At 23.6% G+C, this 27,061-nt stretch overlaps 1 protein-coding gene across 2 annotated transcripts; it reads left to right on the top strand.

The window, feature by feature from the left end:
• The first annotated feature begins 1,898 nt into the window (after positions 1-1,898).
• On the top strand, positions 1,899-25,816 carry LOC145834688 (heparan sulfate 2-O-sulfotransferase 1-like). Of its 2 annotated transcripts, none has more exons than XR_014369789.1 (10): positions 1,899-2,098; positions 2,690-2,865; positions 3,720-3,876; positions 9,441-9,571; positions 11,915-12,012; positions 12,746-12,877; positions 15,508-15,658; positions 19,582-19,679; positions 21,725-21,845; positions 25,362-25,490. XR_014369789.1 is itself a non-coding variant. In XM_082942184.1 (10 exons), exons 1-10 carry the CDS (start codon positions 1,972-1,974, stop codon positions 25,535-25,537), a joined length of 1,413 nt encoding a protein of 470 aa, XP_082798310.1. In that variant the 5' UTR covers positions 1,899-1,971; the 3' UTR covers positions 25,538-25,816. The 2 variants fall into 2 exon arrangements, 1 of the variants encoding a protein (XP_082798310.1); XM_082942184.1 differs by having other exon boundaries at positions 21,679-21,845; positions 25,362-25,816.
• Positions 25,817-27,061: the final 1,245 nt, after the last annotated feature.

Below are 27,061 nucleotides of genomic sequence, written 5' to 3'. Positions count from 1 at the left end.
AGTAATGTTTCTTATGATTTGCATTAAAAATATATTAAAACATTAAACAATAGCATCTGAGTATTTTTATATGTTTCGACTGAACCTTTCAAATATATTTGTCACTTAACTCTTTATGACGTAACTATTTTTGGCTCGAAATTTGAAAATCATTATATATTACTAAACTTACACTATATTCTTATCAGTTTTTAGCAAGCTTATTCTGAAGTTGCGCTAAACGAATATAACTAATAAACTATTTTAAAATCAGTGTTTTATGTTTAAACTTTTTAGTAAAAACCAGTACCAAAACTAAATTTTTTATAAACTTTATTGGTCATTGATATCTACAGTTATTTTTTTATATTAAGTGTGATCCTCAGTTGAATAATAAAATTTTACTCAAATATAACTTTATTTGAATAAGATTTTATTATTCAACTAAGGATCTTGTTTGATTTATTCCAAACGAGTGAAACATTGTTTTGACAACAAAATATAAAAATTTGAGGTGATTATTTTCCTTATCATTAATTTGAGAACTTTTATTGTGATCTTTAAAGTAAAAACACGATTGTTTTATTAAACGAAAGTACTTACGATCTAAAATTTATTGTTTTTCAATATTAATTTTTTTTTAGATTTAATAATGAATTACTATAGTGATTAATGAACAAAAATTGTAAAAGTTAAAGCACTAAAAAGAATTTAACTAGAAAATATTCATAAAAAAAAATTAACAAAAAGTATTTAGTAAGCATAATTAAAGCTAACAGTTTTATAAATGCTTGAATTTTTTTTATACAAAGGATATTTAGATTTGAAATACTGAACATTTAGCATACAAAGTTTTTATTGATCATGCATTTATAAATGCTTTTACAGTTTTAAACCTTGATTAAATATAAAAAAATCCTAATTAAGTTAAAGTTTTTTAAATTGAAACTTAAAGTTTTATGTATCTTTTACTATTTTTTAAGTGAAAAAATAACTTTCAAGTTATCAATAATGCTTAAAAAGTAGAAATTTTCTTAATGAATTTAAAAGATATAAGTATAGATAAGACTTTTTAAAACATTACTTACGATCACGATAAAACTTAAGTTTATTTACATTACTTTGTAAATATCATTAAGCTATTTATGAAGATTTTATTTAAACTTATTTGACTAAAAAACTTAGAGTTTTTTTTAGAAAATATATTAAAAACTTAAAGTGTTTTACTATTTTTTTCAAATTACAAAAATTAAACCTTAAAATAAGTACAAATTATATTTCATAAAAAATAAAACAGAGTTGTAAATAAATTACCTAATTAAAAAAATAAATCATTCACTTGTAAACTGTAATATTTCATAAACTTATAAGTTATTTAAGAACAACTTAAACGTGACTTTGTCTTATATCGAAACGTTTTTTTTATATGACACCATTTTAGTACTAAATTCACGCTACAATTTTTAAATTGAATATTTTTAATTAAAATTTTATTAATATACATAAAATAGCTACTTAACGTATCGATCATTTTCTTTTGTCTAAAATTTCATTATATAGTTAAACGTTTTTTCGAACTTAAATATTGTTGTTTATACTAAGTTTCAATTCACTTAATTTTTGCTCGAGGCAAACATAGCGTATCTTAAACTGTAAACAAATCTAAGTACTCCGAATCGAACTACTTACAACTGTTCAGTATTAAGAATTAAACTATATCCACAAAAAAAAGTATGGTATCTTATCTTGACGATTTAATATTTTAGTTTCAATTGAAATCATGAAAATGATAATTAAATATTAAACCAAAAATTGCCTCAGGCGCAATTCATTCTCCATTAAAAGTAGAACCTTATCATTGAAACACGTTTAGCATTTGCAATAACTTGTTGTTGTGCATACACAGTGTAGAAAATCGAGTTTGTTTTTTAATAGTCGTTTATGAATCTAAATATTTTAAAACAGAATAAGTTCAAAATAAACTGAATAGTGATGCAGAAACAAAAAAGCGGAAAGACTTCAAGAACAATTATACTTATCGTCTTTTTGTTTACAATGTGTTCTGCAATATATCTTATAGAGTATGAGTTAGTCAATATCAAGCACGAACTGAGACAAGGTTTGTGTTGAACTTAGATTTATTTAATTGTATTTATAAATAAATTTTTAAAAGTTTTGATTACGAAAAAATATACTGTTACAAGAAACTGAAATTTTACAACAGTTGTAAAAAAAAAAGATATAAACAGTTAGCTGTGAACTTTTATTAAATTTATTGTAGATAAATACAAATAAAATTATTTTTTAGGCTTTAATTTAGGAGAAGATTTTGTGTAAAAAATATTCCTACTTTAGATTATTAAAACAAAACTTGATTTTATGCATTAAACGGTTTTTTAAACAATTACGTAAAAGCTATTTGTTGTCTTATTACGTACTAAAATCACCTATGGTAATTATTTTTAATTTTCTAGACCTTTAAGTCTAAACCTTAAACCCTAGAATTATTTATTAATGTTTTTCAATGGATAAACTGTTATAGAAACATATTCATGAAAATATTTAAAATAAGTTAGTAAGATATTTACTTTAAATACATACTGAAGTTTTTTAAATTGTTAACTATGTTTATACTTTAAGTTAAAAAAAAAACTATTCACAATAGCTTTGATTTATCTTTTTATGTAAAATGCTTATTTACATTAAACAGAGTTTGTAAAATCACAAAGCAGCTTGTTCAAAATTCGTTCTCAAGTTGAAAACTTCAAATACAAAAAGAAAAGCCTTGAGGAGAAAGTTTTAAAACAGAAAAATCTCAACGAAAGTAGCAGATTAAATTTAACACAAAAATTACAACATAAAAGTACAACTTGTTGTCTTGAAAAGGTAAGATTAAGATGTATGTATTTAGGCTGTAAAGTAATTAACTTATTCAACAGATACTATAACTTGGTCAAATTGAAAAAAGTTTTTAAGGTAAAACCATTTTTAAAAGAAGTTGAATACGTATATAACCTTTTCAGTTTGGTTTATTTACCTGACATGTTCATGTAAACAATTATAAACAATATTTTAAAACTCTATAAAGATAGCGTCATAAGATTGTTTCAATAGAAAAGTGAGAAAACAAGTTAAGCAAGGATATATATACAAGTATATCACCTGAATAATTTTCCCTTACACCCTGATTCATGAGAAAAGCTTAAATAACTTAATATTCTTACGGAAATATCTTCTTTTAAAAAAACTCTCTTGTAAATTTGTTTTTTTGATGTAGAACTAAATAAGTACTTAACTTTACTTTCAAATAAATTACCAAAACAAGTAAACTTATTATAAATTTTAAACTTTTCAGAACAAAAAGTTTAAACTAAGTTTATGAAAAAGTATATATATAAAAACAGCTAACAATTTACTCAAAATAATACTTCATTTATTAACAGCATTATTTCTAACTTTTAATTTGATTAAAACATAAACTTTTAAAGTATGAAATAAAAACTTTCTAAAATTCTATAACTTAAATTTGTATTTACTCTACCAGTAAATATTTAAGATTATGATTTACTTCAACTAAACGAATTTTTCGGTTTTTAGAAGTATAAAATTAACTTACGGATTGTAATAGTTTATTAATTTTGTATTAATACTTTGCAAATAAAAAATCTATCTAGAATTAAACTTAACTTAAAAACGCATATTCTGCTAATAGAATCAACAAACTTTATAATTTAAAACAGTTAGAAACCAACGAACGTGGTGTTCAAGGTAGAATAGTTGAAGGAAACTTGGAACCTTCTACTAAAACACTATCTAAATTTACTCTGAAAGATGTAAATGTTTTAATCGAGGATCCTTTAAAATATGTTGATAGAAATGAAACAAGTGGAATTTCAAGTAAAATATGTTTAGTCTTGGAAATTTTAAATATATCAGTTGATTTAATTCAAAACATAAAACTGGATTTAAATTCGTGAAAATATAAAATAGTAATTGTGTTTTTTTTTGTATAAAAATCTTAAATCTTTAACTCAAGGTATAAAATTTATACCGATTTATAAACTTAAATTAAAAAGTATACAGTTGATTATAAGCAATATATTAGTTGATTTCTGTATAAATGCATCATTAAAATAGAGGTTGACAGTTTTTCAGGTCTGCGGGCTAAAATTATTAGAAAAAATCTTTTGTAGGCCCAATTAATTTAAAATCGTCAACGCGTGTTTAGCGATTTTGAACAATTACAGTACAAAAATTGGGAAAGCTGTTAAAAAGCAAAAAAAAAAAGATTATTAAATAAGCAACAATATGTACTGAATATCAAGCTAAGAGCAGATTTAGAATATTTATTGTAAATAAATTAAGTTTTATTTGCTATGCAAAATTATTTTTCCAGCTAAAAATCAATTCAAGAACAGTTATTTCTGGCAGAATCAGGTACGCCAGCAGCATGTTAAATGATCAGTTTAATTTAGAAATTTTCAAAGTTATTACTTAAAAAAATACGTAGTACCCTTTTTTACATGTATGAGTATAAACTTTAGTTATTTGTTTGTAGAAGCTTAAATTTTTAAAACAAATATTTATCACATCTGTGACAAAATTGTCTTGTTTGTAACATGAATTTTTAAAAGATGTATAAATAAAACGAGAATAAGTACACATTAAATCTTTTGTTATCAAAAGATGTTTTTAGACTAAGATTTTTTCCATATACTTAGTAGTATGTATATACAATTTAAAAATCGAATTTTAGTACAAGTTTTTGATTACGAAATAATTATGTTTGATTATTTAAAGTGAGCAGGTTTTTATTTTAAAAGATTTACTTTAAAATATGTTTATTGTTAATAATATTGAACTAATGGTTAAAAACATTACAATTAAGGACTCAAAAAGTAAAAAAAGCTAATACAATAGTCTATTTTAACTGTCCTAAGTTTTTTATTTTCTTTTATCAGTTTTAGCTTAAGTAAAATCTTTTAATGCTTGTTTAATAATTTTTTATTTAAATAATAATTTAGTATTTGTCATTATCCGATTAAGAATTTAACCTTGAATTTTTTAATAAAATATAGAAACACGTTGTAAGAACAATTAACGATCAGGCTATCTTTAAACTTTTAAAGTAATCATTCTTCATCTAAAAAGTTAAGTATATTTTTTGAAAGTTAATTGGTTTTATATATATTTTACATCATTAAAACAACATTATTTAACGAATCAGAAATATTGAAACTTTCCTAAAAACTAATAAACATCATATTTGTTTAAAAAAAATTACAAACGATTTATATTTTATTTAGTAATACTTATACAAAAAAGTTCTTCTGGTATTTGTACAAATTTATACTCATTTTATGTATTTATTAAAGTTTTGCACCTAACAAAAATTTACGCGCCAAAATTCCATCAAACTTTTATGTTATCTGTGGTTAAACTAATTACAACGTATACTCTCAAATTAACATATTTTGATTACCTTTATATAAAAACTTTGTTTCAAAACTCGAGTAGTAAAAAGTACACTATAAATTTCGGAAACTGCACACTAGTTGTTAAGTACTTTTACAAGTATATAAACAGTACAAAGTCTTTAGATTTTTAATAAAAAAGTTAATTATAGAGTGTAGGTAATTTATTGTAGTAACAAAAGTTCTTAAAACCGGGTAAGACTAAGTTGAAATTTTTAAAGGTCTTGGACGCAAATGTTTACCATTAGTTAATTGATTTAATCTAAATCAAAACAAATGAAATATTTAAAAATAAAATGAAAATTTTAGTACAAAATTTTAATATTTGGTGATGTTTATTTTAAAACAAAAACAAGATTAATAACACTTTTTTAGACAATTGGTTAGTATCTACTTTTTTTTAATTCTAAAATTAACGGTTGTATAAAACTAGCAAACACAAAACTGTGTTTTATATTGAAACAGAGCATTTTATAGCTTTTTTTTCTTATTTAAACGCAAAACTAGATTTTAATTTTTTATATGTTAGTAAGAATACTTTTTGTGCTAAAAGTTTATTAAGGAATAAGCATAAGAATGATAAACGTGAAATATCATAACACAAATTACAATCAAACTTAGGCAATACTTAAACAATATATCAAAACAGTAAATTTACTACCTTTTTATTCAAAGTATATTAATGTCATAAACCATAAAATAAAAACTAAACATTTTAAGTACATACTGTTACTCATTATCAAAGTCTTTAGTGACTTGATATTGGAATTATTATTTCTAAAGTGTAATATAATCTTGATGGTTACTTTCATTAGTTTACCTTTCCACTTTTTTTTTAATGGATTTAAGTATAAAAGATACCAAAATAGTAATTAAGTTTAAAGAAAAAACCATGGCTTATCATTTAGGATATAAGAGTAAATACTCGTGTCTTTTTTTTTCAAATAAATAAAACTACTTAACTTTATTATATCTGGTAATGTAAAAGTAAAATTCGACTTATTAGATATTTAAAAAGCAGGATTGGCAAACTGCGGCCCATAAAGGATAAATGTGCGGCCCGTGAGCATGTTTTTATTGTAAATTGGATGCAGCCAACAAATACAAAAACTTAAAAAACTTGCACTACACATTTTGAGATCTAAAATAAAGATTAAAAAAGGTTTCGGTAACAACTTACAGGAGATTTGAAAAAAAAAGTGACGTTGTATTTACAACTATAACTGCGAAAGTTTTTATTTTCGAAACTTGACCGGCAAATACCAAATGGCTGTCGACCCTGGTCAAAGAAAAAAATATTCCTTAACGTTTATTTCATAGATACGTATATATTATTAGTGTACTTAACTAGGTAACGTACTTAAATTTTACGAAAGATTTTTTTTAAGTATTAGTTTATTTTTAGTGATCTGCCGGATCCTAGATGCGGCAGGATCTTTTTTTTTTTAAAGATTCGGATCCTCAATTAAAAAAACATCCGAATCCGTATTCAGTTAGTTTGGAAAGACTTAGTTTTCCGCGATCTGCTTCTTTCAGTTTTATATACTTAGATTATTGTGTTTTGGAAATTTAATATATATAAAACTAGTCAATCGAGACAGACTAATTTAAGTTTAGTTAATTCAATCATTTGTTGTAAACATACAGGTACATCAATTAGAATGAAAATAGTGATTAAACATTTTTTGACAATTTATTATTCTTATTTTAAAGAAACACATAACTTTAATATTCATAACAAAATATATTTTTTATTTAACTCTTCAATTGTTATCTAAGCAAAAAAATAAAGTTTAAAATCCAGCTTTTATAGTCAGAAGTTAATCAATGTAAAAGTAATAATAATAAGCAAAGGGTAATTAACAACAAATAAGTAGTTTTAATTACAATGAAACTAAAATAAAGTATACGTAACAATTAATAAAACTTTATAAAAACAATTTTATGAAAACAAAGAAACAGTATAATCAAAATCTTTATGTCTACACAACTTAGGTTTTCTTAATAAATGCATATAGCCTAAACTTTAATTTAATCAAAATGCTATAAAATGTTTTAATGGTTTCAAATATTTGAATTATATTCTTTTCACAATCAGGGTTATTAACTAGGTGTTCTGCAATAGCAGATTTTTTTAAAGCATTTAGATTTATACAAAGTTCATAAATACGTTTTAAAATATCATTTTTTATCCTTTTACCAACTTGCCTTGAAGTCATACCGACATAAACTGGTAAACTATCATACTTTTTTTACATTCTGACGATGGGTCTTTGTCCCCAAGTCTATTCAATCGTCTAGAAAATAACTCTCGGTTTTGCTGAGTGATAAGATTTAGTTATTAACTGGTTGATATTTTTCTCTACAATTCTTGAGTTGAAATATTGAAATAAGGTCATAATAAAGTAATAGAACATTTTTCCAGTCATACTGACTTTATTTTGTTTAAACTTTTAAAGTGTTAATCAATAATTTTGTTTACTAGTTATTGTAGATAGCCATTTTTATCAAGTATATATTTATCTAAATTAATTCATTAGCAAACAATTCTTTTGAACAAATTTTACTTGCACGATAGCAGAGCGTTTTTATCAAGTTTTTCTTCCTTTTCATACTACAAAACAAATGATAAATAAAACTAAAGAATTAAATACGAATAATACTTTGTTATGAAAGTTTGAGTTATGTGTATCTTTGAAATAAAGATAGTGAATTTTTAATTTAAAATTTCTCGCAGATTAGATTTTTCTACTGACTATATAACTTAGTTCTATTTATAAACCTGAAATATTTTATTTTGTTAATATAAAACATATATTCAAATTTTAATAAATGTCAATTTTTTAAATTCTTTACAATTTTAATTAAACTGTTTTATTCTCATTTAAATATATTTAATAATGTAAAAGCTCTACAAATACAGCTCATTAAGTATTTGGTTAATATCACTTTAAATGTTAAATTTCAAGCTACATATACGACTAAACTTGAATTTTTTAACTTGTATGACGTAAAAGAAAAATAAACTAAATGTTACAATGCTTTAAAATTTTTATTTTTAAGTTTTTCATTTACAAAAAAAAAAAAATTAGCCCTGGTTTAGATGTAAAATAGTATATAGTGGTATAAATATTTCTGTGAAACGTTTAGAATATTGTTGAATAACTGCTGCCTACCAAAGTTATAGTAACCTAACATTTTTAAATAGTTTATTCTATATGTGTATATATACATATAAAGTATTTTCTTAATAATAGTTTTTATATTAAACAAAAATGGCAGCCACAAATTAGTATACTAAGTACACTCAGGATAACTCTGGAATATGAATAGTTGTTAAAGAAGTTATTGTTAATCTTATATTTGGAATTTTTGTAAATAAAAGTATAATGTAAAGCTGTTCATATAAAGAGTTCGTCATTTTTTAAAGCATTGTAACATTTAGTTTATTTTTCTTTTACGTCATACAAGTTATAAAATTCAAGTTTAGTCGTATAAGTAGCTTGAAATTTAACATTTAAACTGATATTTTATATAAGTAGATTTTTTTTTACAAAGTTCTTTTTCCTAGTGTTGAAATAAACTATTTCGAAAATATTTTTTTTTATTAAAATATTTGTATTAAACAGTTTTTACTATTTAATGGTATTATAATAAGTAAATTTTAATGGTTTGTTTGTATTGAAACTACATAAAACTTAAAACATTTAGGATCCGGATCCGGTCGGATCCTAAATAGTCGATCTGGTAGATCACTATTTATTTTTTATTAGTAGCTCACTTTTATGCAAAGCGTTTTTAAGCTAAAAGTTTAATAACTTTAAAAATTTAAACTTATGTATTTCTTCAAAAAAAAATTCATTATAGTTTATTTAAATCGTAATTAAAAGTTATAAAAGAAAATTTAAAAAGTAAAATAAATATTAACATTTTATAAAGATAATTAACACCGTTTTAAACCGACTTACACAAACCACAATATAACAGAAAGTGGAGAAAATCAAAAAGTAATTGAAAAAGGAGAAAATTTAATGGGTAGTAATTTTAATCAATCATTGATAGAAGACGTCTCTTGGATGAAAGTTAAAGTTGAACTAAACACTTTTTTAAAAAGAAAAGTTAGTTCTTCAACAATTATTAGATTGTGTTGTTTGTAGTATTTTTAACCTCTGAAAACATAAGTAAATTAAAAAAAAAATTAAGATATATATAAAACATATAGATAGGTAAATAATAATTTATTAGCAAAGATTTAAAACATGGTAAAAATACATTTTCTAAAAACAAATTTACTTAAAATTTGGACATATAGTAGACAGCTAAGTTTTTATATAGAAATTTTTTCTATTGACCTTATTTTAATCGAAATAACCATTCTTTCCTTATTACCAATTGAACATAAATATTAAACATCTAGGTTAAACAGAACACTTATTGAGTTTAATACATAATGGACCAGATGACATTGCTATCTTTTAGGTTTACCTTTTAATGTGTTTCAATAGAGCTGTTTGCTTACTTTTATTATAACTAAAACTAGACTATGTCGGTTATATTTTGAAGACATACTGATTGATCAAATCTAATTTTTGATTTCATTTTGGTTTGTGTTTTATATCCACATCTTAACAATTCTTTTTCCATCATACGAATAAGGGAGTCTTTTCTACAATTGCAGAGTTTTGAAATAAACTTTGATCTTTATAGCATTTTATAATTATGATTTTTTTAATACTTTCGCTGTGAAGCAATGATTAAATCGGTTGTGTACTTTTTTAACTAATCTGGAAGTTTCTAAAGCTACAACTTTCCTACCTAAAAAATCTTTAATGATTTTAGTTTTCAGAATGCTAAGGAATAGGAAATAAATGTTAAACTTTTCTGATCATTTGTGTTTATTGGTAAACTATACATGATGTTCAAACTATAAAAGTTGTTTGTGGCCACTTTGAGTTAACGCTTTTTATACAATTGTTTTTTGCAAATCTGAAAAAAGATGTGTCGGTTAGAAGATAATTTACAAAAAATGATTATGGTTTATTAAGCTTATAGCTTTTTCTATTAGTTTTGGGTGGTTTGGTTATATTTGTTTTAAATATGAATAATTTTACTAATCCTTTTTTGCTGTGTTGGTATCTAGTTTCCCTTAATTGGAAATAAATGTCTAAGAGGCAGGTTTTAAACATACAATTTTGAATGGAAGTGATCAAACCACTTTTCTCATATATTTTTATTATACTTTTATCTACACTTTCTTGGTCACTTTTTGATGGTCGTTTTAGACTGCTTAATTGTAATCTTTGTAATATTTACTTAAGTTACAAACCTCGACTTACATGAAACTACCAACAGTAGCATAAAACATTTCATAGCCTGCTCTAACTTACTTATAGCCATTATTGTCAGTTTTTATCAGCGATTCTTAACCTCGGGTTAATTTCTCCTGGAATAAATTCCCTTGTTTAAGGGGGTAAATTTTCTTTATTACATGTTATGTGGATTAATGTTTATTGAATGTATTTTTAATTTATAATTATTATTTAACTGTATTTTTTCAACTTAAATAAACTCATTAAATCCAACATTTTTTTATGTTTAATAAGCTTTAATTTCAAAATATCTAGTTTTTTTTTTTTCCTCAGAATTAAGCACTACATTGTATATTGTGGGTAAGTTTGGTAATTTTCTTCTAAAAAGGGGTTAAACATGAAAAAAAGATTAAGAGCTGCTCGTTTAAATGATTGTAAAAAAGCGCATAATTACATTAATGCCATGTTTGGCTTAAAAAACTATAATTATTAGCAAAATCTAATACTTTGTTCAATACATGTAAGACAAACTATTGAACTATCAATACCGAACTTTAATGTCATATGTTTCTTGTCCTTTAAAATTTCACATAAACGGACTACTTTTGTAAAACTTTGCCGTGAAATAAGATTTTCTTATACCTTATACTTGAATTAATTTCATCTAAAACTTTCTTTGCTATTTTACTCAAGTCAGACTTTCCAAAGGTTTTTTATTTAAATTTTACAACTCTTTATAGTTAATTTAGCAGTTGTTGTTCACACTTTTTTCATTTTTTTTTTTAACTTTAAGGTCGCTAAAAATGTTTTGTGCCTATTTATTTTAGTATAAATACAATTAACACTTTTTTTTTCAATATCATTGCTATGCTTTCATGCTTAGTTTCACAAACTCGGTTTTGTTTATGAAGTACAGGTCCCTAGCTTTGTAATTAAGTTTAACTAGTTCGATTGATGGCTTAGTTACTGTGTTGTAAATTGAGTATATGACAGTCTTATTGTACTAAATTAAATTTATTTCTAAAATTTCTGAACTTTATAGATCTAATAATGAAGTATAAAGTTTGCTAAAATAGTTTCATATCATTACACTTAGGTGCAATTGAAGCATCAAAACCTAGTTTAGTATAAACACTAATTTTCTAACTTTAGACTCCACCAAACAAAAACTTTATCTTCCACAATAAAATGCCGAAATGCGGAAGTTCAACGATGAACAACATCATCAGAATTTGTTCTCAAAATCAAGGGTAATTGTGAAGTTTTTAAATTAGTATAAGTATACCCGAAAAGCTTAAGTAAAGCATAAATAGCAAAATTTAATATTATTGTTATCTACACCTGTTTTTTGTGTTTTAAGTTGGTAGTCGTGTTTTGGTAAATGTGTCTACAAAAAAAGAATGTTATTCTATAATAGTATCTGTATTTCAAGATAAAAATACTTTCCTAAAAAAGCCGAAGTAAGAATTTATAAAAAGCTAAATGTACAGTTTAAAAATAGCTTTTATAGTTTTAATTTTATCTCTTAAGAACTTTAAAGAAAAGTCTAACAAGATAGTTTTTATTTACATTTAATAAAATAACTTTGTAAAGTAAATAAGAAAAGCTAATTATTAAACTATAAAAAAGATCTAACTTAATAAATAACCACAAATGTCACGTTTAACTTATTTTATAGGGTTTTTATGTGACTGACACATTGTTAAGTCAGTTTAAATAAGCTATTTGCACTGTTTTATTATTTACAGTAGTCGTATAACTTTTATAGTAATTCTAGTTTGTTAAAAAAGTAATTCGATATAGAATATAATAAAAGTGAAACAATTTTCGACACCAAAACTTAAATTAGAAAAACAATGATAATACTTTAGACAAATAAGAGCCTAGAAGTCAGTAAAATTAGCTTTTGTTTGTTTTAGTTTAGACTTTAACTTATAACCTATAATCTTAATAATTAAAAATATACACCTTTTTTATTTACAGATTTAGTTTTCAAAAGATAGAGCCTGCTGAAATAGGATTTTACGATGATAAAACTTTAGTTCAACAGATCAACAATAGCATGTCCCATCCTTACCTTTTGCTGAAACACCACTTTTATTTTGACTTTACCAAGTAACTTGTGTTTTAAGTTGAATACATAAAAGCTTTACTGTACTAAAACTGTTTGTTTGCTTTTTTTACATAAAAATAATTAAATTTCAATACTGTTAAGATAAGAAATGTTTTTCATAAACTTATAGGTTATATAAGATAATTAGTTTTAAATTGCTAATGGTTTAAACACAGCTAAGTTATTTAGAAGTTTTACAAAAATCTTGTACGAAACAATCCGTACAAATTTTAGATTACAAATAACTTATGACGATAACATTACATTTATATTATTACCTCCATGTAGTTAAAAGGGCGATTTAATGACAATATTGTTGCGAGAGCTATGTTGAAATAAAAAGGTTACAAAATTATTACGCACGAAATAATTTTTACTGATATTAGAATATAGCACGTAAAAATATTTAAATTATAATTTTAAGTCAGCTAGTCACTTTCTTAAATCAATTAGTAAACAGCACAGGACTTGTTCTATTTAAAAATTTTATGATACGTATACAAAATAAACAAAACCATAAAATTGTCAAAAGTAAGAAATACTTTAGTCCAAAAGTTAAGTTGTAATATCTTTATTCTGTAGAATAAGTTGTAATAAGTCAACTTTTACGTAATTACACAGCTAATTTTGGTCACGATATATTTTATAAAGTGGTTTTAGTTTAAAGTGATACTCAAACTAAATTAAGCCTATAAAGCTTGAAATAAAACTAATTAGTCAATGTGTATTTATTGGTCCAATTAAACAAACAAATAATAGAAACTGAAGTTTAAATACTTACTTTTTCGTTTTTTGTTTAACATTTGTAGCTTCTATAGCAGGGGTCTAATTTGGCCCGCAGAGCAAAAACTGCTGCCAGGGATGAACTTTTCAACTAAAATGCACATTAAATTATTTAATGTTTTGTGGTATAAACTTACAATAAGTATTGTAATTTTACTATAATTAATTACTATTGCTTTAATATTACTTATTTCATCACATTTTGGTTTAAAATTGTATTTTTTACTGATTACTCTAATTATGAATGAGCAATTTCGCGAGCATTTTTTTCCGAGAAAGTCGCCTATTAAATATAAAAGGCTGCTGACCCTTGATTTACTGCATCTTGTTCAACAGCTACAAAAAATTATTTATAAGTAATTTTTACTTTAAAATGTTGTTAAATTTTATTTACAAAACAAAGTTTCAATCAAAAAAGGATATCATCAGTTTTTGTTTTTCCCTTTTTGACTGAAACATTGTTCTGAAAAAAAAATGTTTAAATATGTGAAGTTATATTATTCTCCTTAACAATAAGTTGAGATGTTTAATTGTTATCTTTAAAGATAAAAGTTTTACAGTAATTTTAAGCCTACAATTTACATTAGCTACAATTTGTAGAAATACAAACACTAAGGACTTTTTTATGCTAGATGGTTTACTTGTGTCTTTTCAGAGAACGTTTGATATGATTTTAATGTGGATTTTTTTCGAAATATAGGCGTCTTATTTCAAAAAATGCTATTGATTTTTTTTTAATTGGATCCGAACTTCGCACGTTCTTAGCTAGGAATCGGCAAGATCATAAACCTCAATTAAGTGTATCGCTAATTTTCGTATGTTTTTAAACTTATAAAAGAGTAAAACTTTCTTTTGAATTCATAAAATCCATTATAACTCTTTCTTTAAAAGTTAACCGATTTTTTATAACAAGAACCTTGTAATAATTCGTATCTATAACTCTATGTATATACATAAAAAAATCAGTTGATAAAACTTTATTATATACTGAATAATCAGAATAAGATTAGCTACAGCAAATTTTTAGTTTTGTTTAAATAAAGACTGTACACACAAGAACTTATTAATGAAGATTTGAAATATTTACTTTTTAAACAACTGCAACAAAGTTATAAATAAAAAAGTTTTAAAAAAATAAATTTTCTAAAGGAGAAAAATTGTTATTAATAATATATAATATTTGTTGAAAGAGTGATTTGCGGCAAAATAAGTAAAAATAAAAGATTAATTAGCTTAGGTGTAAAAATATTTTATACTTTTGAATATCATTGACACAAAAGTATTTATTATATGTATAATTTGTTCAAAAAATGTAAATTTCTTGAACAAATATAAATTTTGATCTGAAATCTGAATCTAAATTTTACACTGTAATATACGTTGTAATACGTAACGATAACAAAAAAAAATATGTATACAGCAATAACTTAATGTTATCTATAAAAATCAATAGTCAAGAAAACTAATTTTATTTTAAAATAATTTCGATATATTGTCAAAAACATAAAACCGCATAATATATGTCAGTCAATTTCACGCAATTATTTTTTTTTGTCTGAGGTTTTCCAACCTAAAGATGACATGTTTATAATCGTTTAATGCTAGTTTACAAAACATCATTATTTTTAGTTTTTTCCTACTAGTTGTATTTAAGGTAAGTTTGTGAAAATTATAGGGATTTAGTTTTTAAAACATCTAAAAATTGCTAAAATAAATTTTCATTTAATTTTGGCAATTTCATTTTGAAGTTTAATTAATTTAAATAAAGCCACAGAATCTGTTGTTTATGCTACTAGAAGTATGACTCCATATTTGAAAAACATTTCGAACAATTTTGAATTTTATTTAGATTTGCCGGAGCAAAGCAGCCAACTTACATAAACGTAATCAGAAATCCACTTGACTGGTTCACTTCTCGGTATTATTTTGCGAGGTACGGATGGGCAAGAAAACCCGGATGTAGAAACGTTGAGGATTGCAAACAGCTCGACATACACATGGTTAGCTGAACTCTATAAAACTTTTACATAAATTAGATCTACAGTAAACATTCGTATTAATTCTTGTTGTTGTAATAAATGTTTTGTTTTTCTAAAAAAAAATCACCTCAAACTTTTTGAATGTTTAATTAGTTACTTTTGGAAGATTAAGCAGGTTAGTTTATACCACAAAATTAAACCTCATAGAACTTTTATCTTTAAGGACAATAATTTAAGGTCTCAATTTGTTTTAAAAAAATAATTAGCTTCAAGTATTTTAAGATTTTGTTTTCTAAGCAATATTTTACTCAAAAAATCTATTTGAATAAGATTTTATTATTAACTGATCATCTCTTTTTCCAGTGAAACATTGTTTTGAAAATAAAGTATTAAACTATCTGAAGTTGAAAAAGTTTTGTTTAAGTTGTAAGTAATTTTGACTAGTAGTAAAGCTTAAAGTTCTTTAAACTGATTTTTATCAATCAAGTAGTTCGTTTATTTTATAAGTAATTTAAGAAACTGATCAATTATTATGATCAATTGTTATTATTATTATTGGAGTTTATTGTGCGAAGATGGACTAGGGCATTAAAACCTGAGCCGCTTAAACAATGCACACAAAAAAAAAAGTAAATTAGAAAAGAAGTAAATAATTGTAAGTCTAAGTGAATCTAGTATAATCTACCTGTTGCCAAATACAAATTTCTTTGTTTTTGTTTATAACAATCTACTACGGTTTTCGTTATTACTTTTTAGACTAACACACAAAGACATAAATAACTTTTAAGTTTATTATTCGTTTGAAAAACTTATTTTGTACAAACTTTGTATGTAAAGAGAAGTCAACTCAAAAATAACTAAACTACTAAAAACAACTTGTATGTAAAAACTGGTGGTAAAACTGTAAAAAAGTTAAACTTTAAAATAAGTTGTTCTTATTATTCTTTGTTTAAATGTTTTAAAGTGTACAATGAGTGTTTTGTTTTAAACTTTGCGGAAAATATAAGGTTCACAAATACGCCTATTTTTAAACTCCATAAAATGACATTCTAACGCGTAAGCAAAGCATTAAATTCTAAAAATAGTAGTGAGCAGAAAGGGATAAAGTTTGAAAACACTATCAATTAAAACCCTAAATAGTTTTGTATAAAATTTTACAAAGTAATTCTGTAAAAAAATCGATTGGCTGTTTTGAATGATCAAGTTTTCTGTTTTTACTTGTAATTTATGTAGTAAACAAATATTGTGAGTTATAAAAAAAATTATGTATACTTTATTTTAAAATTAAATAAAAATAATTCCACTAATATTTTTCCTTTTTTTAACAACAAGTATTTACATAAGTTTTAAAGATTTACTTGTTTTTTGTCGTTTACCTAGGTTATGTTTCAAATTAAGAGCATTAAACTTCTTTTCACAAACTGATTTATGTTGATGTAGAAGTTTTATGATACTTAAAATAAAAGTCAGAATATATTTAAAGAATTAGTATACAGTTTGATAAACCATTAATTTTTTTCCGTTTTTTACAATAATAGTAGAATTTCATTATTATTATTATTATTAAGTTTATTGTCCAACGAAGGACCTAGGCATTAAAACCTAAGCCACTTAAACTGAAAGACACTAACATAAAAAGAAAAAACAAATTACAGTGATTAAATAAACATAAACATAAAACTTATACAAGGCAGAAACTGAATAAATTAAAACTTTCACAACCAAATATTCAACAATTCCAAAGTCACCAATCTCCAATTATACGTTCCAAAGCAACAAATCCCTGTAACAAGCATTTCTGTCAAATCTTCAGAAGCTGTCTTCATCTTGCAGAACATTCATCTCAGCTACTATTTGCCACTCGTTATGACGGCAAATTCAGTCAAAAGTCACTTCAAAAATTTGGCAGCAACAGTTCACAAATCTAGCTTAGGAATCAACTTAATATCCAATATTTTCAAAATCTAAAGCCCAAAGCACATAAACAACTATTATTAAACTATTTCCAAATTCAAAATGGTCATAAAACGAAAAAAAAAAAACTATTTGTAGAAGAATATCATACATTATACGAAAAAACCTTAGAAAATGTTTGTTTACCTATGATAACGGCTTTAAGTTTTTTGATATAGATAACCTTCTGGATTTCTATTAAAAATATATTTTAACGGGACACGTTCAAAATCCACCCGCGATCAAAATCCAGCCGATCAAAATCCACCCAGTCAAATTTGAGAACTGCTTACCGATCGAGGGTAAGGGTTAGGGGTAACAGTGACAGTGAAAAATAAATAAGAAATAAATTTAAAAAATTCCAAAAAAATAAATAATAATAGATAGAGAAAAAAAATCGGGTAGGTTTTGATAGTATACCCTTTAAATATGATGAGTTTAGAGACTCTGATTTCAATTATATGTTACATAATGAGATAAAATTATTAAAAAACGTATACATTAAAATTTACATATAGGCAAGCTTAATATATAAGTAAAATATTATAACTTCTTTATACTTTATATAAGTAAAATACTTTGAAGTCGTAGGTTATTAAAATGGTATACAGTAAAGTTCTTAAATTCTTGGACTTTTTTGTATAAAAACTATTGTTTAAATTTCAGGTATGATTAAATACTTATTTTATACCTAAAATGTATAACTAGTACTAGTACTTAGTACTTAGTAACTTTTTAAATAATATTTAAACGCAACATCGTAAAGATTTAATAGAAAACATGTAACTACTTAAAAAAATACTAGAATAGTATTAAAAGTAACACATAAAAAAATTGTATTACAAATTTAGTTAGTACTCAATGCTTCACGCTACAAACGGTGATCCCTAAAATTTAATTGTACTAGTGTTTTATATTTACTTATTAACTTCATTTACAATAATTTGTTTTAAAAAGTAAATTCAACGTTTGGTTTATTTTTACTAACAAACTTATATCATAATAAAGTTATAAATATTTACTTAGCGTATTATATTATTTTGAATTTATACTTGGTTTCCTTTTTTTTTACTTTATAATATCTTTGATAAAGTTTTTAGAAAATGTTGTAACTTGTTCTATTACTACTTTTTCATAAACACACACAAAAATATATAGTTTTCTTTAACAAATTACATTGATTACTATGTATGTATCATAAATTAAAAAGATGTTTAAATGTTTATTATAAGTTTTAAATATTTAAAACTTTTTGTTCTAATTTTTTACTTTTTAAAAATATGTTTTTTATAGTTATCATGTGGTATAACATAGTTTGTATCAACAACTATAATTTAACCGTAATAATTGTGGTTTTCAAACACAAACATTGTTTCCCTAACAAACTAGCGTAAACAGAATTTTCGTAAAAAGATCTACTGCGTACAGTTGTTTTGAAATATTTTTTCTGTTGTAATTAATAAAGTTTTATCTTTGTTCATCTGAAATTATTTTTTTTGAAATTAGATTTAAAAGAGTTTCAACGATATAAAATTCGAACAAAGTTCATAGTACAACATTTCACACAAGTACACCTTTATGGTTTTAGTTGGTCAGAAGTTTAACAAAATTCTTAAAACTTGGAATTTGCTGAACAATAAAAATACACATTAACTAAAAAATTATAAAGATAAGTTTTGTATCTTATTTTCGATTTTTCGTAATTTAAATGATAATCTATTTAAATTTGACTAAATTGAAACAGTTTAGGTTTTGTAAATTTTGTATCTATGTCTTAACGTAAATTTGTAAAAAATTACATTCTGAGTATACAGACAAGCTAAATATTTTTACGGTTAATTTAACTAACAGTGATTTTAATATTTAAAACAGTGTTAAAAAATATATTTATTGTAAACTTCATTTAAAGATTAAAAAACAAACTAGTGGTTTATAATGAGTAAAGTAATAAAAAAAGTAACCCAAAATATAATTCTTTGTTTTTTTTACAGACTATAGATGAATGTGTTGAGAAGAGACACCCGGCTTGCACAAACTCAACTTATCAGTATCTACCTTTCCTGTGTGGAAGTGAAGAAAACTGTGTTAAGTGAGTTTTTGTTTATAGCTTGTACGTCTTTAGATAAACTTAATATATTGAATAATAATAATCACTTAACTATTCTAATTAATTGGGTAAAGTAACTAAAAAAGGCAATGGTATTTTGATGCTTTTAAGAGCGACATTGTTATACTAAGTAGGGTTCAATTTGACTGTATGTTTTAAAGCAAAGTTGTTATAAAAACTTACTTAAAATATAGAAAATCTCGAAAATTTTCTTACTTACGTACTTCATTTTATTCTAACTGTTCTCCAAATCTGGAGCAATAACTTTTTTTAAGTAACGGACCGAATACAATAGACAAAAACTTTTGCGGGCCACCAATTTTTGTAAACTTATACAATAATTTTAAAAAAATGCTAAAATAACTTTAATAGAAGTTTTTAAAATCAAAATTGTAATTAATTTATAGCTTAGTCAGCACTGTTTTTACTTTTAACTAAGTTTATTACACTTTTAAAAGTTTAATCTTTTTTAAAGTTTAAATGGCATAAATTGATTTAATAAAAAAACAAGGAGATATTTACCTGATGGGTCGTAAAGTGCCAACCCCTGTTCAAGACTTAAAATAGATAAAATCATACATTTTACAGCCAATAACATTTAAAAAGCTAAAATTATAAAAGCTACGAAGCATACTTCTCTAACAAAGTTAGTATAAATTCTGCATGAACAAAACAAAGTATTTTAACATTAAAAAACTATATTATGCTAATGTGAATACAAAATAAATAGGTTTTAAAGTCTCTAAATCTGTAATAAAACTAATTAGTAACACTTTTTCTCTTGAAAAACTACTATTTTAACAATCGGTATCTAGTAGTATTAAAAAATATCTAGAAAACACTAAACGAGTGACATATTTAGAAAAAGAAATAATTTATACTTATAGAAAGTTTTTAGGCTTAATGAATTTTTCTCTAGAAAAATTATTTTTTAGTATACTTAAAATTGTAAATTAAAACAGCTATTTAACAACACCCACTTTTTAAAGGATAGTTATTTCAAACAATTTTAATTTTAAAACTTGTTAGTATTTTTAGTTAGTTTATTAAATTTTGTTAGTATTGTTGTTTTATTTTTTTTTATTTAATTCAAACTAGTTTAATGTAGTAGATGTCATATTAATTGATGCCACTGACGTGATTACACATAATGGTAATAAAATAAAACCCTTTAAAAGATCTAATCAATTTTTATCATATTTAGGTTTAAACGCCCACCTAATGTCACTTTTTAAAACCATATCTAGCAATCCTACAAACGCCTTTAATAAAAAACATGTTAATTTTATAAGTATTTAATTTATTCTTGTGATCTAAGATAATAATATCAACTAAGGCTTTTGAAACTTTTTAAATTATATTCAAACTGATTAACGTAGTATATACACTTTTTATTGTTTATTTTTTATTAGACTACAGCTTTTTTATTATTCATTCTAAGTGTTTGAAAAATTGAGTCTTCTTAAACTATTTGTAAGAGTAGTAACTTTAATCATTAACCAAATATTTTTTCTAGGAGCTATACTAAGCTTTAATTTTAAACTATAAAAGACTATTAAAATTAAAAAAACTACTTCAAAAAAAATTATGTCTAAATATGAAACCTAAATTTCAATAATTTTTCTCTAAGCTTAGTAAAAAGAAAGACAATCAAATTCGAAACAAAATTTATCGCATTTACGATTACGAATACTGCATTTATAGGAATATCTTTAGTTTGTATTCTTTTTTAACAGTCTGACTAAACGTTCATGAACGCTTTTGTTCGTTTTTAAGAAACTGGAAAGAAAAGTTTCTATAAAGAAGACTGCAAATAGTTTTTTTATCTTAATATAAAACTAAAATTATCTTCAGTTTTTGTGAAAAGTGTAATTAAGTTAGGGTTAAGAATAATTAAAGTTAAATGGTAATTTTTATTTAAAACATTTAATCAAAAACTTTTCTTAATTAAAATAGGCTACCATAGTTTTAACAATTACAGTACTACACAAGCAGCGAAAAAACGAGCTTATGAAATTTCAAAACAGCATATTCTTAACAACTACTACTTTGTTGGAATATTGGAACAATTCGAAGAGACTCTGCTACTAGCTGAATTTCTACTGCCAAGTTTTTACAAAGATGCATTAAATATTTGGAAAGGAGACTGTGAGTTGTTCACCTATTTATTTTCAGTTTTTGATAAAATAAATTGTAACGTTAGTTTGCTTATTTTAAAAACTACAAATAATAATATTATCTTTGTCAATATTTATTAAATAAAAAATAGTTTTTCTGAATATGTTTTATACATTAGTTTGATTTAAGATCTGTTTTTGAAATTAGGATAGTCGGCTGCGATCCGGCCGGAACTAAATTCTCCAGTTACTTTAAGTTTTCTCGGCATGTTTAGTGAAAATTTCGAAAATTTTGCCGGAACATCTCGTGTAATTTTCAAAACTCTCTAAAAAAATGACTGAGGCTTTTTGTTTGTTCTTCATCACAACTCGAGAATACCTTTTGTAACTTTATTTTTTGGTTGATTTGCAAAAGTTAGTGGTCTACCGGATCCACGAAGTTAGGAATCGATCGGTTCTGGATCAGATAGATCACTATTATATAGATAAAATTTCACAAGTTTACTATTATTAATAGACTTATTTAAAATTAGAGACACAAAAATTTAATATTTCACAATAAAAGTATACTTTTAAACGTTTATTGACTAATATAAATCCTAGTTTAGCTTTTTTTATTTTGAAAAAAAATGTGCTAACAAATGTATACTTCAAAATAAAATATTCATTAATTATCTCTATGATTCGGTATACATTTTTGTTATAAGCATAAGTACAGCGTGAATTTTTTCAAACTGTTTATAAGAAAAAACACTTTTTGATCTAAATGCATTGCTTTTGGTAAATGAACGACTCTTTAAAAAATTTCATAAAAAATATTTTTATTAAACATGTTTTTTATAAATACTTTAAAAAAAGGTTTATGGTTTTTGTATTGCACTTTTTTTTATTTTTAACTTTTAAAGTAGCTTACTTAAAAACTACAAAGCTTATATACTCTTAAGCTAATTAAAGCTTTTAAATACGTCATTTTATGCAAAGTTTAGATTACACCAACTCGACCAATAGACCACAATCTCCTATAATAAACAAAAATAATCATTTATTTTTCTTGATACTCTTAAATCAGTTGTAACCGATGGGACACATGGTTTAACATCTGTATTTATACCTCAAACCAGTGGCGTCGCGTGGTCGTTTTGTTAGGGGGTGATGCAGATTGACATTCTTAAATTAAAAAATCACTAGTTTGAAACAATTAGATTGATAGGTCAGATAAAAAAAAATAGCAAATTTTTCAGTTAAAAAAACTTGAACATACTTGTTTAAATACATCTTAAATAAAGTATAAAACAAAAAAAAAACATATCTTATACCTTTGTATATTATCACTCTTTCTTAACAACTATATATAATTTTTCTAATTTATGTCCACTTAAGTTTATGTATTTGCAGAATTATAAATTTACTAACTTAAAACTAAGACTTGACTGACTAACTATTAATAATAAAAGAATTATGCAAGTAATTAAAACAAACAAGGTTGTTAAAATCTAATTAGAACATAAAACTTATCTAAAACAGCTATAACTTTTTATATGTTTAACAAAATAAAAGGTAAAGTTTATTTAGACTAGTACAAAGTCTTTAAACTTTCTACAAGTATTAATATTCAGTAATGAAAAATTATTATATAAAAAATGTAAATTTTAAATAAAAAAAGATAGATAAGACTTATAAAAAAGTAAAAGTGGAATTTAGTCAGACTTATAAAATTTAAAGATAATTTAGGCTAAAAGACCTGGAAAAACCTGGAGTTTCTGACAATTTTAACATGTTAAGTAGTAAAATCTTGATTTGACACAAAAATATGTCGTATAAATTAATATTTTTGGTCATCATCAAACATTTTTTATTAAAAAGCACACCTTAAGTAGCTTTACAGTATCTTATAAATGTTTTTATACTATTTAACACATTTTCTTAGCTTAAACTTCACTTAGAACTAAAAATAGACCCTGAAATGTGTACTTTTAAAAATCTGAAGGAAATATTTTGAAAACCTTGAGAAACAAATTTGGCAACCCTGAGCTATATAAATAGTAAAATTTATTGAACGATCAAAAAAGACGCTCAAAATGTTTGGTTTTAGGACCTGGTGCCCGAAAAATAATTTTCGGTTATCGAGTCGCACACCTCTAGTTTTATTTAGATATACATATTCTTTCTTTGTTTTAAAACAATAAGCACCGAAGAGGAGTAGTCAGACAATATTTATCACTTATATAAATAAAATAATCATATATTTTAAATATAACTATAATTAGAAAGTTTTATATATTTATAAATGTTATGAAAACTTTAAACATAAAATGACTGTGGGTTGTTAGAATATAACTAACGATTTTGAATCTCCTTAATGTTTTAAACAAGTAAACTTATTTTATTTAATGTAGGGGTCGGCAGTTTGTCATAACTAACGGTTCAAATTTCCTAGACTAAGTTACTAGCGAGTCGCACTATAGCAAAAAGTCTTTCGTGAGCAGCAGTTGTTTTATTTAGTTTAAAAATTATCAAAAGAATATTTTTTTAACCAAAAATTTGATAAATTTTGCATGAAGAAACTTCTTGTAATTACTGTTTTCAAAATAAAGAATTTAGTTTTTAATTTTTACCAAAACAAAAAATTTGTTCTTAGTTTTTTTAAAGAATATCTTAGCTGAAAAGTACTTGGCAGGACGTAGTTTGCCGACGCCTGTCCTAAAGTGAAAAATCTGGTTAATGCTTTATATATTCTAAGTTTAACTTTAAAGTATACAAAACTAGTATAAGAAAAAACTAATATCTATCAACGTTTTTACAGTTTAAGTCTTAATAACACAAAAACTGTGTTAGTAAACTCCAAATAACTAATTTTATTTCAACAAATTTTACATAAAAATATCTAAGTTGACAATAAAAATTCGTTTCACTTTCAAAACCGTTGTTTATGATAATGGCAATTTTAAACTGTTTAAATATCACCTTTCTACTACTGATAGTTAAAAATTATTGTTTAGCACTCTTCTTACACTAAATAGTCTTAAGAGAAATACCAAATAAGTGTACTATAAAGTAAACAAAAAAAAAATTATATGTATATAATTAGTTAAACTTAATGGCGTTGTCTTAATTTATTTTTGATTTGTATTTAATCACTTTTTGTAAACTGTCGAAAAACAACTATAATTGTAGCTTTTATTGGCCATGATTAAAATTAAATGATGTTACTTTAGTATTAATGGTTTGATTACACAAAAATTACATTAATAAAGTAAAAAAATATTTTTAAAACTAAATTGTACAAAGTCATTAAAAGCTATTTAAAAGAAATGAAAATAAGTCTAAAATAAGAGCATTTTTTGTTTTAACCTTTTGAAAAAGTTGTTTAAATCATTGCATAGTTATAACAAGTAAAACTTCTTTATAACTTTTTTTTTCAAGTAAACAAAGATTTAAAAAATTTTAGATGATTATTTTACAAAAATATAATTATTGTGTCTTTAAAATCCTTTTTGTCACTTTTAGTTATATTAACAAACCAAGTATTGAAAAACAATTTTTTTAGTCGTGCAAGAAAAACAAATGTCAACAAAAACTCAGAACAAAAAAGAAATGAATGAGGCTTCAAAAAATTTTTTTTTGAATGGACCTTTAAAGTACGAAAAGAAACTCTATGACTTTGCTAGAAAAGTATTCAATGTAAGATTAAAGTATTTTAAAATAAATCTAACTGAAAACTGAAAAAGGTAGTTCCTTTAAGACAAATACATAAGTATATGTTCGTATTTATCTATAAGAGGCAACCTAACTAAAATTTTGTCTAGTAAAATTAATATATACTACATAAATAAAACAAATAAGCAAAGTATTATTTTTGAAGTAGTTTACATAGATATTTCTTTTAAAACAACACAGTTTTACCACTGAAAAGGTGAAGACTTAAAATGTTAATATCAGTAATTAGAACTTAAAATACAACTAATTTTAAATAAGTTTAAGTTTATTAATAAAAAAAAAAATATTTTTCCGATGCAGTAAGTTATAAAACATTAAAAGTTTTTGTTGAAAAGCAAAGTATGTAAAATTTCTTTTTTAATTTTAAAAATAATAAAACAACAAGTCTACTGATTGTTGTTCTACATATTCTTGAGAGTTCTTTTTGATACTATTTTGTAATCTAATTAAAGTTTTCAAAATACTATAAAAAGTATAATTTATTACTAGTTATAATTATTAAAAGATGTATAAACCAGTTTAACAACCTCTGTAAAACATATTGTGTCGTAAAATTATTTATTACTTTTTAGTTTGCTATATAATTTTAACTATTTGACAAACTTTTGTTAGCTTTTTTTTTATACACCAAATACTATTTTTTTAAGTTAAGTTTATTCAAAAATTATTTGTGCTTGTTATTAATTAGCAAAATCTTCTTAGGCTTTTTTATGGATGAAATTATTTTTATTGTTTTTTTTTTGCATTAAATTTTTTAAATATTAAAAAGAAATTAATCTTTTTTTTAATTCTTTAACTTTGCTTAAGTATAAAATCAAATATTTTAAACAATTTTTTTAAGTTTTTATAATAAATATGCAAGTTTATCTTTATTAAAGAGTCGATAGTAAGTTGTTAAAGGTACACCAAAATTGACTAAAAAGTCTTTTAATCTAAATAAATATATGTACATTCACATATTTATATATTTATATCAGTTTTATGATGTATAAAATAAAAGACGCAATTTCATTAAAGCTTTTTTGTGTTTGGTATATTTACACAAGTCAATTTTAGAATATTTTAACGCTATTTTGTTATATTGATAAAATAATAAATGAAACATAATTTTATTGTTAAGGTTTAAATTAACAAACAATATAGTACTTTGATTTGTTAAACGTAGCTAAAACTTTTAAGAACGTATAACTTGGAAAAATACATATATGAAAAGTTATAAAATATCAACTCACTTTATTACTTTAAAAAGCTTATTTTGCGAACTAAAAAATTTAGTAAAATTTACAACAAATCAGAAACATAAAATACTAAAACATTTAAAATGTAGTTTAAGCTTTAATTACTGAATAAGTATTTTCTGTTTGTAAATATCTCGTTTATACATTGTTCAGACTAAGTAAAAACAATTAGATATGGTTTAGTTTAGCTTATAGCAGTTATTAGTTTGAAATTTTAACAAAAATTAAAAAAAAATTTACAATTTGATTTTAGATTTTATTATTTTTAGTAGAATACTTTTAACGTAATATA

Source organism: Thalia democratica, chromosome 4 (assembly GCF_965202585.1).
Source record: "Thalia democratica chromosome 4, ktThaDemo2.hap1.1, whole genome shotgun sequence".
NCBI classification, from domain to species: Eukaryota; Metazoa; Chordata; class Thaliacea; order Salpida; family Salpidae; genus Thalia; species Thalia democratica.
The sequence above is the reverse complement of the archived record's forward strand: the minus strand, read 5'-3'. Positions and strand labels throughout refer to the sequence as shown.